Source organism: Homarus americanus, unplaced genomic scaffold, assembly GCF_018991925.1.
Source record: "Homarus americanus isolate GMGI-L3 unplaced genomic scaffold, GMGI_Hamer_2.0 scaffold27339, whole genome shotgun sequence".
Classification (NCBI taxonomy): domain Eukaryota; kingdom Metazoa; phylum Arthropoda; class Malacostraca; order Decapoda; family Nephropidae; genus Homarus; species Homarus americanus.
The window spans coordinates 52,329-65,128 of NW_024717738.1; the positions used below are offsets into that span (position 1 = coordinate 52,329).

At 38.7% G+C, this 12,800-nt stretch overlaps 1 protein-coding gene across 3 annotated transcripts in view; it reads right to left on the bottom strand.

Moving 5' to 3' along the window:
• Positions 1–12,800, bottom strand: part of LOC121859001 (RAC-beta serine/threonine-protein kinase B-like) — a 43,256-nt gene that overhangs the window by 18,829 nt on the left and 11,627 nt on the right. For all 3 annotated transcript variants that reach the window (XM_042355654.1, XM_042355655.1, XM_042355653.1), the window contains exons 4-9: positions 10,338–10,450; positions 6,391–6,562; positions 4,288–4,362; positions 3,918–4,040; positions 3,491–3,682; positions 153–281 (exon numbers count right to left, since the gene is read on the bottom strand). In XM_042355654.1, coding sequence (XP_042211588.1) covers positions 153–281; positions 3,491–3,682; positions 3,918–4,040; positions 4,288–4,362; positions 6,391–6,562; positions 10,338–10,450 — 804 coding nt within the window. The remainder of the gene's footprint in view (positions 1–152; positions 282–3,490; positions 3,683–3,917; positions 4,041–4,287; positions 4,363–6,390; positions 6,563–10,337; positions 10,451–12,800) is intronic.

Consider the following 12,800-nt stretch of genomic DNA (forward strand, 5'->3'; position numbering starts at 1 on the left):
AAATACTAATAAATTTGAAGGACTACTAAATCAGGTCACCTGTTTGATATGTTAACATTAGTTCTGAACTTTTGAGAAGCAAGAAGGAAAACTTGCACATAGAATACAAAAACAGATAATCTGAGATCAGAATACAGTACATTTCAAGTTACCTCTGGAGCTAAATATTCAGGAGTGCCACAGAAGGTGCGGGTGGTGGAACCATATGAGATGTCTTCTTTGCAGAGGCCAAAATCTGCTATTTTAATGTGACCATCAGCATCCAGCAATAAGTTTTCCAACTGTAAAGAAATTTGTGTCAGCACATGCCAACTCCTAACTGTTACTGGAATGAAAAAGCATTTCATTAAATGACTGAGAAAAAAGAAAAGAAAAGAGGATACAATAAACTATCTTACTAGAGGCGATGGATTATACACCAATTCCCCCAGTAATGTCATTTCAGTCAATATTGTTTCATTATAGCATTGTTAAACAATTGAAAATACTGCATGTATGAAAATGATAAATGTACAACAATTTAAAAAAATTTGGTGCGAAGGGACACAGTGACTGACACTGATAACAGCCAACTGTGTAAGTGGCCGGCATAGGTGCCATACAGTATTTGTTTGATATTGTTCTGTGGTTGGTTGATGCTCTTCCAAAATTGACTTAAAAACCAATTATAAATTTATTTGAGCCCTAAAACAATGAGGGCAAAATGTGCATTATGCACCACTGCTGCTTGTGGTCACAAAAAGAAGAGGAAAAGTATCACAGAAGATAAATTAGATATGGTAAAGAGATTTGAAGAAGGACAGCAAGCTGTGAACATAGCAAGGTCTGTCAGTTTGCAACCTACAACTGTACGAACAATTCGTGGAAATGCAGAAAAAATTAAATCATGTGCTAAAAGTTTACTCCATTATCTGTTGCAAAGTTAACTCGTAAGAGAAGAGGCATTAAGGAAAATATGGAAAGAATGCTAAACATGTGCTTTGAGGATCAACATGAACAAAACTCTCCATGTTTGTTGCTCTTCATACAGGGAAAAGCTCCAAGTTTATTAGAAACTTTAAAACAAGCAGAAGGTAATCGTGCTAAAGTGAAATCTTTGTAGCAAGTCATGGGTGGTTTGAACAATTTAAGAAGTGTTCAAACTTGCACAACATACACATTACGGGTGAGTCTGCAGTGCAGATAAAGAAGCAGCTGTTGCTTATCCAGAAGTATTGAAAAAATAATTGAAGATGGTGGATACACACCACAATAAGTGTTCAATGTGGATGAAACAGGTCTGTTTTGGAAACGAATGCCAGTCACAACATACATTTAAAAGGAAGAGAAATGTGCACCTGGTTTCAAGGTGGCCAAAGATCACCTGACTCTCTTGCTTGGGAGTAATGTTGAAGGAGATTTGAAGCTGAAGCCACTGCTTGTTTATCATGCTAAGACACCATGGGCTATGAGGGGCTACTCTAAAGCTCATCTTCTTGTTTGGTGCTCAAACAAAAAGGGCTGGGTCACTACAGCAGTGTTTGAAGAGTGGTTTACTGGATATTTCTGTCCAGCTGCCTAGGAATATTGTCAGAAAAATAACCTTGAACACAAAGCATTACTGATTTTAAGTAATGCTCCAGGCCACCCACCACAACTGGATGACTAGTCAGATAATGTCAAAGTCATTTTCCTGCCTCCAAACACAACTTCCACAATTAAACCTATGGATCAGGGGGTTATATTGACCTTTAAGGCCTATTATTTGAGGTGCACGTTCAAACAATTGAGTTTACAGAAGGTGAAAATAGGCCCACTATTAGGAAATTTGGCATGCCTACCACATCATGAAAGCTATTGACAATGTCTAAGGCACGGCAGGAAGTGAAATCAACAAATATGAATCTTGTTTGGCGTAAAATCTGACCATAATGTATTGGTGACTTCGTTGGATTTGACCAGTCAATAAGCAAAGTTCATGAAGAGATTGCTGGATTGGCACAGCAAGCTGCATTAAATGAGGTAAAAGTAGAAGATGTAATGGAGTTACTTGAATCAAATAATGATCTCATGCATGTGGAATAACAACAACCAGCTGAGCAAGAGGACGATGAAAGTGAAGAGGCATTACCAGCATGATCCTTATTAATAAAATATTTATTTGTCTAAAGTTTTTGAGTATTTGGTAAAAGTTATGGCAATTTTCACTGAAAAAGACCCTCAAAGGAAAAGAAGTTCACAAGCCAATAGAATAATAACAAGTGGATACAACTGTTAAATGGATTTCTACAAACAGAAAAAAAAGATGCACGTCAGCTAACACTGGACACAATTTTTTAAACGTCCATCTGAACAACAAAAAAACAAGACCCAGTAGGCAGTAGGCAGCTAACAAACAGGGAGGTACTACTGCCTGGGAAGATATTGGAAGCATAATGTATTGTCTATTGGTAGACCCTGCTGCCATATGGCATCACAAAAATTGTGATCAAGTCCCAGGTTGTTGATCTAACTTTCTGCCTCATTTACACACAATTGCAGGGTTTCAATTGTTTATCTTACTTTAACAACACAATATACATATATCATTTCTCACTATTAATCTCTTTTTTATTTATTTATGGTCCTTTAATATCATTATTATTGTTATTATTATTATTATTATTATTATTATTATTATTATTATTATACTGTATTATATTTTTATTCAATATTTTTCTCATTTTTTTTATATTAATTTTTATTATTATTATTATTATTATTATTATTATTATTATTATTATAATCCCCCCCCCCCCCAGGCCCTGATGTGGGTCATTGACCTGTGCCCTGGTGGGTTAGACCTGTATAAAAAAAAGGCAACACCACCACTTACCACACCACCCCACCTTGAGGCAATACCAGTCCCCTCCAGCATTTCTCACAACACATTTGAGGGATTTGAAATGGACGTTGATTTATCCAAGCACACCTCCAGTGATGATGACAACACAGATTCTCCTCTACCTCCCAGTGATGATGAAGGGGAAGTGGGGCCCCAGTAGCCTCCCTACCACTATGTCCAGTTCTGCATCAGCCATCAAGTACATATTATCTTATTTGTGTTTATTAATCTTAGTTGTACGTTTAGTACACATTTATATTTTGAATAGTTTATTTTTTTTGGTCTTTATTCATTGACTGCATTTGAAAATTTTGACCAGGAATGTACCCAAGGAACATAACCCCTATTTATATCATTGTGTCTATGGTAAAAAATTTTTAATCTAAAGTCGTTTCACTTAAAGTCGTGATTTTTAGGAACCTAACAAAGACATTAATGGGGGAATTAATTGGTGTAGTCTGTTCAAGTTATTCTCTGCAAGTACAGTATTGCACAATATCATTCTATCCACAGCAGAACACATTTATGAAGTATTAATTAATAATAAACAAATTCATACCTATAAGACATTGAATAAAAAACGGGACCACAAACATCACTTTTGTCAGACAAAATTGCCTTTAGTACCTTTAAATCACGGTAAATTATATTTCTTTCATGTAAATAACCGAGGGCGAGGCAGATTTCTGCTCCATAAAACTTGGCACGCTCTTCAGGAAATATGTGCTCTTGATTAAGATGGAAGAACAGTTCCCCTCCGTTGACATACTCCATCACAAAGCAGAGACGGTCATTTGTTTGGAATGAGTATTTAAGGTACTGCAAAAAACAAAATACATGTAATGAAAACTATGCTTTTCTTTTAACACAGCACAGGAACAGTATCATTATCAAAATTTTACAAGCCTTTTCCATGTTTACTAGTAATAGCCAAATAAAAACTAAATTCAGACATTCATTCATTCCAGACAACCACAGCAGATACAGTCCATAATTCTGTAATAAAATTTCATACTTTAGAAGTAAATTAAAATGTGGTGAAAATTTAACTCACGGTGAGGAAGGGATGATCCACCACCTGCAACACACGGTTCTCCGTCAATGTGTGGGCCACCTCATCACGCTTTATAATCACGTCCTTACGTAGGATTTTGATAGCATAGAAATGATTACTGCTCTGTTGGAGGATTAAATTTATTAATAATCAAACTTCATATCTTCTTAACATCAAATATCTAGGATACAGTATTAATATTCATCTTGACTTCATGTCCTCCTTACAAAATTTATTTTTTTTAAGTGATGAATACACATTAACAATCCTCTCCTAAATAGATATTTTACTGCAATGGAGGATTATGCTCACTCTTTCTACACATTTAGTGATCAAAATAAGAAAAAATATATTCTCAGCATCATCTTACCTTTTCACGACAAAGAATTACTTTTCCAAACGTCCCTTTCCCAAGTACTTTGAGGAACTCAAAGTTATCTAATGTCTGCAGAGAAAGAAATTATATAAATATGTAAGAGATTCTTTAAAAACTTCAGCTATTGTGCAAAAAACCTTCACACTTACGAGTACTGACTGACAGCCTAACATTAGCTCAAACCAATTGATTCTTTTTTAAATATTGTGTCATTCTATGCCACCTAACATCTTTTTATCATGTGTTAATAACCAACCACAATCATACATTAGAGAGGTACAGGTTGTACCCCTCTAGTCCGGCATTCTGTGGTCCGGAAACTACCGTGGTCCGGAACGATTTTAGTTTGTCCAATAGGTAAAGAGGCAGCTTTTTTTTTTCTTTTTTTTTTTACTTATCTGAATTATTATTATTATTATTACAGGAGTATTAAATTTTTGCCCCTCAGGTCCCAATGTGGGTCAGTGACCTGTGCCTAATTGAAAAACACAACAAAGCCGCGGGAAATTAAGGTTTGTTTACATCTGGCAGTTCGACCGCTCTCTCTCTCTCTCTCTGCTTGTCTATACAGAGTACAACATTTAACCCTTCAGTATATATGAGCAGTAAATAAGTGTTGCTTTCATATTCTTATGTAGAGTAATGACGATATGTTTTCACATGTGCGCACTTACATACGCGCAGTCTCACTTTTTTTTACCATTAATGGTTAGCTACTTATATTGTTCCATTTATTAACATTAAATAACATTACAGGTACTGTACTTCAAACAACCATATTCATTTTTTACATTAATTTTACTACAGCTACAATCAGGGTCTTATTTTCTTCAGTTTTATATGTTGAACCAATCAGTCACTGGTTTCATAAGCTTTAACATAAACAATGCCGGCAGCCGTCTCGTCTCCTTGTGTGTTTTAATATTCCACGTATTATTAATAAATTGTATTGTTAATTTGCACACACAAACATTAATTCAATAAAAACAAATTCAGAAACATTAATTAAAATATATATGAACAGTAAATAAGTGTTGCTTTCATATTCTTATGTAAAGTAATGACGATATGTTTTCACGTGTGCGCACTTACATACGCGATCTCTCTTTTTTTCTTTACCATTATCGTTAGCTACTTCTATTGTTCCATTTATTAACATTAAATAACATTACTTAAAACAACCATATTAATTTACTACAGCTACAACCAGGGTTTTATTTTCTTCAGTTTTATATGTAGAACCAGTCAGTCACTGGTTTTGTAATCAACGAAAACAATGCTGTCTCATTTCCTCGTGTTTTAATATTCTACGTATTATTAATGATTTGTATTGCTCATTTTGCACACACAAACATTAATTCAATCAAAAAGACTTTCAGTAATAAACAATAATGAATCTTTTGTACATAAGAGAAATGACGCTGTTTACACGATTGTGCACGTCGTCTGAACGTTGGTGGGCCGTTCAAACCCGTCGAAATTCGAGTTTCCGCCGTCAATATTTTTAAATGTGTTTTTTTTTGTGTGTTCAAATAGAAAACGTCGAATTAAAAACTCGCGAAATTTGAGAAACTACTGTACGACATTTAACCCTTCAATATGTCTTCAAAGAGACCATGAAGCAGAGAAAGTGGTGCTAGTGCTTCCAAGCGTAAGCACAAGTCACTATCTATCCAGGAAAAGGGTGAATTTCTATGGTCCGGAAATTTCCATGGTCCGGCACCGGTCAGGTCCCGAGGTTGCAGGACTAGAGAGGTATAACCTGTATCACCTCCCTCCAGCCACATAATACTACACCTTAAAACAATTTATTCAACTCCTACATATTTTTTATAGCAACATCTTTGATAATTCAAACTGTTCAGATACACTTCAGACTTTATTTCTTTTTCCATAGGATAACCAATACACAAGGGGGGGGGGGTTGCAGGGCAATATAATAACCAGCATCGCAGCACATTTTGTAAAAGAGCACTTCCCTGGCACTAAGCTAATACAATATGGAATTACTGTACATAGTGATTGCAATTCATCCATCACTGCATTGCAGATTTTGTTGTTCGCATTATTAAATTGTCATTCCTGTACAATACTTACAATTTTTCTTTTTTTCTTAGAACTTCGAGATCCTAGACTATCATCATCATCTTCACTCGAGTATTTCAACTGAATCTGTTCCACAGATTCTGCCTGCTGGATTTGCACACAATGCCCGGATGACTCAGCTATCCTCTCGGAAACCTGCTTTATGGCTTCCATCCATGCTTCCCTGTGGACAGCAAAAGAGTTACTATGCAACTAATGACTGCTTAAATACTATACAGTACTTAATAATCTAAAAATAACTGCAACACAAAATTTTTTAATTTACTACACTAATTATTTAAACAGTTTTTATACAATTAATGACTACTTAAAAACTACACCTTTACTACTGAAAAAGTTACAACAAATGACTGTTTCATTACTGCATTAAGTAGTTCAAAAGTTCAAATTATAAAAATGTAGATAAATCTTCATAATGAAAATTATTAATCGACAAATCTTGCTATATTTCTATCCAAATACAGGTTGTACCTCTCTAGTCCGGCATTCTGTGGTCCGGAAACTCTCGTAGTCCGGAACGATTTTAGTTTGTCCAATAGGTAGATAGGCAGTTTTTTTTTTTTTTCTTTTTTTTACTTATCTGAATTATTATTATTATTACAGGAGTATTAAATTTTTGCCCCTCAGGCCCTAATGTGGGTCAGTGACCAATTCCCGGGTGGGCTAATCCCCATAAAAAAAAAAAGCCGCAGGAAATTAAGGTTTGTTTACAACCGGCAGTTCGGCTGCTCTCTCTCTCTCTCTCTGCTTGTCTATACAGAGTACAACATTTAACCCTTCAATATATATGAGCAGTAAACGAGTGTTGCTTTCATATTCTTATGTAGAGTAATGACGATACATTTTCACATGTGAGCACTTACATACGAGCAGTCTCACTTTTTTTTTTTACCATTAATGGTTAGCTACTTATATTGTTCCATTTATTAACATTAAATAACATTACAGGTACTCCAAGCAACCATATTCATTTTTTTACATTAATTTTACTACAGCTACAATCAGGGTCTTATTTTCTTCAGTTTTATATGTAGAACCAATCAGTCACCGGTTTCGTAAGCTTTAACATAAACAATGCCGGCAGCCGTCTCGTCTCCTTGTGTGTTTTAATATTCCACGTATTATTAATAAATTGTATTGTTAATTTTGCACACACGTACATTAATTCAATAAAAACAAATTCAGAAACATTAATTAAAATATATATGAACAGTAAATAAGTGTTGCTTTCATATTCTTACGTAAAGTAATGATGATATGTTTTCACGTGTGCGCATGCGCACTTACATATGCGATCTCTCTTTTTTCTTTACCATTATCGTTAGCTACTTCTATTGTTCCATTTATTAACAATAAATAACATTACTTAAAACAACCATATTAATTTTACTACAGCTACAACCAAGGTCTTATTTTCTTCAGTTTTATATGTAGAACCAGTCAGTCACTGGTTTTGTAATCAACGAATACAATGCTGTGTCATTTCCTCGTGTGTTTTAATATTCTACGTATTATTAATGAATTGTATTGCTCATTTTGCACACATAAACATTAATTCAATAAAAAAGACATTCAGTAATAAACAATAATGAATCTTTTGTACATAAGAGAAATGACGCTGTTTACACGATTATGCACGTCGTCTGCACGTTGGCGGACCGTTCAAACCCGTCAAATTCAAGTTTCCGCCGTCAAAATTTTTATTTATTTATTTCAAAGAGACCATGATGCAGAGAAAGTGGTGCTAGTGCTTCCAGGCATAAACACAAGTCACTATCTATCCAGGAAAAGGGTGAATTTCCATGGTCCAGCACCGGTCAGGTCCCGAGGTTGCCGGACTAGAGAGGTACAACCTGTAGTACATAACAGACAGACCCAGTTACAAGCTAAACAAAATAATGAAACTGAAGGAATGAAGAATAAAATCCTACTTTATTGCCAAAGAGATGAGATTAGTAATATGCAAGATGTAACACTGCTGATGCCCCTGGCAGAGCCTACTATTGCAAAGGAACTCAACTGCTGTACAGCAAGATGATTTATCAGAGTGGACACTGTTTTAAGTTGCAAGTAGCCATCACATCCAATGATTCTGTGGATGCCTCAGCAGTCCAAGAGGATACAGTTCCAGAGACTAAGCTCGAAAACAAGGTTCATGCATCTAAGCTCACACACTTGTCAACCACCAGCGAGACAAGACGTGCCCTGAAGGCACTCCCAGTTTGAGCAGCCAGGCCGAGTCTGTTTGGACCCCCCCCCCCTCCCACTGCTATATCCCAACGCCCTACCAGCCTTACTACACCAGGATTTATTCAGCAAAACATTCAAGTGATCAGTGAACGATTGACTACCAAACAGTGTTCCTATAGTGCACTCCAAGGAAAAGCACGAAAACACAGCAGTGTAATACTGAGTGTGGCTGGATCTGACTTAACCTGACCTGACCTCACGGATACACCTGACCTAACCTGAAGGATGGAGCACACCTGCATTGCCCCAAGCTACTGCCCTGGCCACACACCTGCCCAACCGCATCCAGCCCATACGAGCACGAACTGATTGCTATAAGAACAGCCCAGTCTTTCTATTGTAAAAATTATCAACACCTAATTATTATATATCATATTTGTATCACTTATGTTACTTGTATATCATTTGTAAATCAAGAGACCCATTCCCCAATTATGTATTTATATATTTTCAGCCTTCCGGCTGCCATGCTCTTTCAATAAACCGTTAATTATTATTATTACAATAAATATGCTGTACAAACTTTACACTACAACTCAAGTAAGTCCCTGCCAATGTATAATCCCACTTTAGAGACAAGGGAGGGAATCTATGATACTTGGATCATCCTCTGTCTTCAGTACACTAACTACTATCACTACACAGTACAGTATAATTCACTGGTCCACCACGATGTATTACAGAATCAAGGATTCAGATCCTGCTTTGAATGGATAAAAATGTTGATTTCAGTATAAACCATTATTCATAGGTATAATGAGTCTGCCACTATGAAATCAAGCTTCCAGACAAAGTAGGGTTTGCCTTGGGGCAATTAGTGGTGATTTACCTGTAGGCTATAAAAAATGTTAATGAACATTACTGCACTATTCACCAAATTAAATACAGTATGCTTAATTTTTCTCAATATTTTTAAATCCTACCTATGGCTGAATTATTCCTACTACAAGCAATCTAACATGACATTAAAAAAAAAAAACATAATTCATATGGTTCAATCCTAATTCTCATAAACAATACTACTGTACTCTGTACATTACAGTCATTGTTATCATGACGACAAATTGAAGTACAAGTACAATGTTGCCTATATGCATTAAAACAGAGTAGTTAATAATGTAAACAACAGGTGGTGATCTCTGGCCTTAAAAAATTATATTCATACTTCTCTTCAGGGACTAAAATTAAATAGCCCCTCCAGCTAGCATTTACAGTAAATGTGGAAGTGAGTCCCATTGGCATGACTGCCAATTAAGGAGAAGTGTGGACTGAGCACACTGTATACTGTACTAAGCCTTCGGTGCAAAGGGAGGCAGCTTGGCCGGCACTGCACTCAATCGCCTTCACTTCCCCAACTGCAAAGTTTGGTACCCATTAACAGCTGGGTGGACTATGAGTACCCTGGGATCAAACCAACAACCCTTAGGACAGATGACGAGTACTGTATCCACTCGGTCACCACGCCCCATTTTAATTACTTTATCATCTTTTACATTTAATAGCCATTATGAAAGGCATAAAAAAGTTTCGAATTTTTTTCCAAATCATTATGCTTTTAACCTTATGACAGAAAACAGAATACACATAAAATTCTAGGCATTAGAGATCTTTGTTGTGCATTACACAAAGCTGTAACCCTGTAATATAACAGATAATGACCTGCAAAAATGAGGGCGGAAAAGTTTTACCTGTCACTGGCAGACTGGGCATTAAACGTGCGCTCAATGACTGTTGTCCAGTGGAGTCCACGAATGATAAACGTGTTAGGTCTCGGTCTTTCTGTCTTCAAGATTTGACATCGCTGCAAGAAAATATGGATAATTTTACTTCCTTAGGAATAAGAAAACATATGTACAATTTTGTTAAAATGGAAGAAGAGTACAGAGCTGCTCTAATAAACAATAAATTACAGTAGAGCCTCTGTACACTGGACTTCAATACAGTAATACCCCTGGAAAATAGAGCACTAGTATTTGAAACAGCGTTCTATGGATCATTATACCACTGCATATATGGAGACGCATACCTATGAGATATATAGAGTATTGTATGTGAAGGGCGTGTGGGTGGTGTTGGGGGGCATGTGGGTGGTGTTGGGGGGCGGGTGGTGTTGGGGGCGGGGTGGTGTTAGGGGGCGTGTGGGTGGTGTTGGGGGCGCAGGGTGGTGTGTGGGGTGGTGTTGGGGGTGTGGTGGTGTGTGGGGTGGTGCTGGGGGTGTGTGGGGGTGGGGTGGGGGTGGGGTGTGGGGGTGCTGGGGGGTGCTGGGGGGTGGTGGGGGGTAAAGGGGTGGGGTGCTGGGGGTGTGGGGTGGTGTTGTGTGGGTAGTGCTGGGGGTGTGTGGGGTAGTGCTGGGGTGTGGGGTGGTGTGGGTGGTGTTGGGGTGTGTGGGTGGTGTGTGGGAAGTTAGTGTGGGTGGTGTTGGGGTGTGTGGGTGGTGCTAGTGTGGGTGTTGGGGTGGGGTGGTGCTAGTGTGTGTGTGCTGGGGGTGTGGGTGGGGTGGGTGGTGTTGGGGGTGTGGTGCTGGGGGTGTGGGTGGTGCTGGGGGGGTGTGGGGGGTGGGGGTGGGGTGGTGCTGGGGGGTGGGGTGCTGGGGGTGGGGTGGGGTGGGTGTGTGGGGTGGTGCTGGGGTGTGTGTGGGTGGGGTGGTGCTAGTGGGTGTTAGTGTGTGGTGCTAGTGGGTGTGTGTGTTGGGGGTGTGGGGTTTTAGCTGTGTGTGGGGGTGCTGGGGGTGGGGTGCTGGGGGTGCTGGGGGGTGGGGTGTGCTGGGGGTGTGTGGGGTGGGGGGTGTGGTGGTGTGGGGGTGGGAAAGGGGGTGTGGGGGTGTTGAGGGTGTGTTGAGGGGTGGGGGTGCTAGTGTGGGGGTGTTAGTGTTGGGGGTGTGGGGGTGTCTGGGGGGTGGTGTTGGGGGTGTGTGGGTGGTGTTGGGGGGGTGTGGTGTTAGTGGGGTGTGGGTGGTGCTGGGGGCGTGGGGGTGCTGGGGTGTTGGAGGGTGTGTGGGGTAAAAGGAGGTGTGTGTGGGGGTAAGTGTGGGGGTGTTGGGGGGGGTGGGGTCTGGGGTGCCTGGGGGTGGGGGTGTTAGTGGGGGTGTTGGAAGGTGTGTGGGTGGTGTTGGGGTTAAACAGAGAATGCTTGGCACTGATTGGCCAAGTGAGTAGAAACAAAGAGCGCTGCTCATGGCACGCTGGGTGTGTTCGGACTCATGACTTTTGACTATAGTAATTATTTCTCCCTAGAGCTCCAAGATGCAAAGAAGCACTCTATGAGGTAGTGCTAATTGGGGTATTACTGTACACCTGAATTCACTTTTTAGGACTCTCTGAGGTGCTCCAACCAACCCCTTTATTCACCAGAAATATTTAAAAACACAGTGGCTATTTGTATGTATAATTTTTAATGTACCAGGTTAAGGTTTAAACACACATAGATGGGCATTGTGGCTTTTAATTTTTCCCATGTGAAATGTATGAAGGGAAAACATCTCATGTGCCTGGAGCTTGTTGTGTGGAGACGTTTCTTCTATAGTGGTTATGGACTGATTTAATTTATTTTTTTGTAATTGCTAATGGTTCCCCCAAAGCATCCTTCAAGATCTTTCAGTTCTTCCACTTAAAAAGATACCCCTATGAGGAAACATATTCATCATCATTACCACCATTTTAGTCATTTTCCACTCTTTGAGTGGGTTACTTGTGATCAAATAATGACATGGTGTCTCAGTTGCCATCAGGCAAATACATGTATGAAGGAAGTGGGAACTGAGCATTGTATGCTAGACTTTCAAGAGTACTGTATTCTTAACCAGCAAGGCTGGGTTGTGAACAAAGTTCCCTTTAAGTTAAGTGCCTGCACAGCCATACAACATTCCATCAAGTGCCACATTCTTAAATTTTACAGCGACACATATTGTCAGCAATATGTTATTCATCCCTCATTTTTATATTATTTCTACTTCTTGTACTGTATATCTTTGAAAACTTTTAAACAAATATATCATATAGAGTCTAGCTTTTTGTTTCTACTTGTGATGCACATTGAAATATTACCTTAATACTGTTGCACATCAAAATTCATTCCATGGTGCGATGTAAAAAAATTAGAGGGGTCCTTAGTCACTACTCTACTCCCTGAGGTAATAAAAGTTACCCATCAAC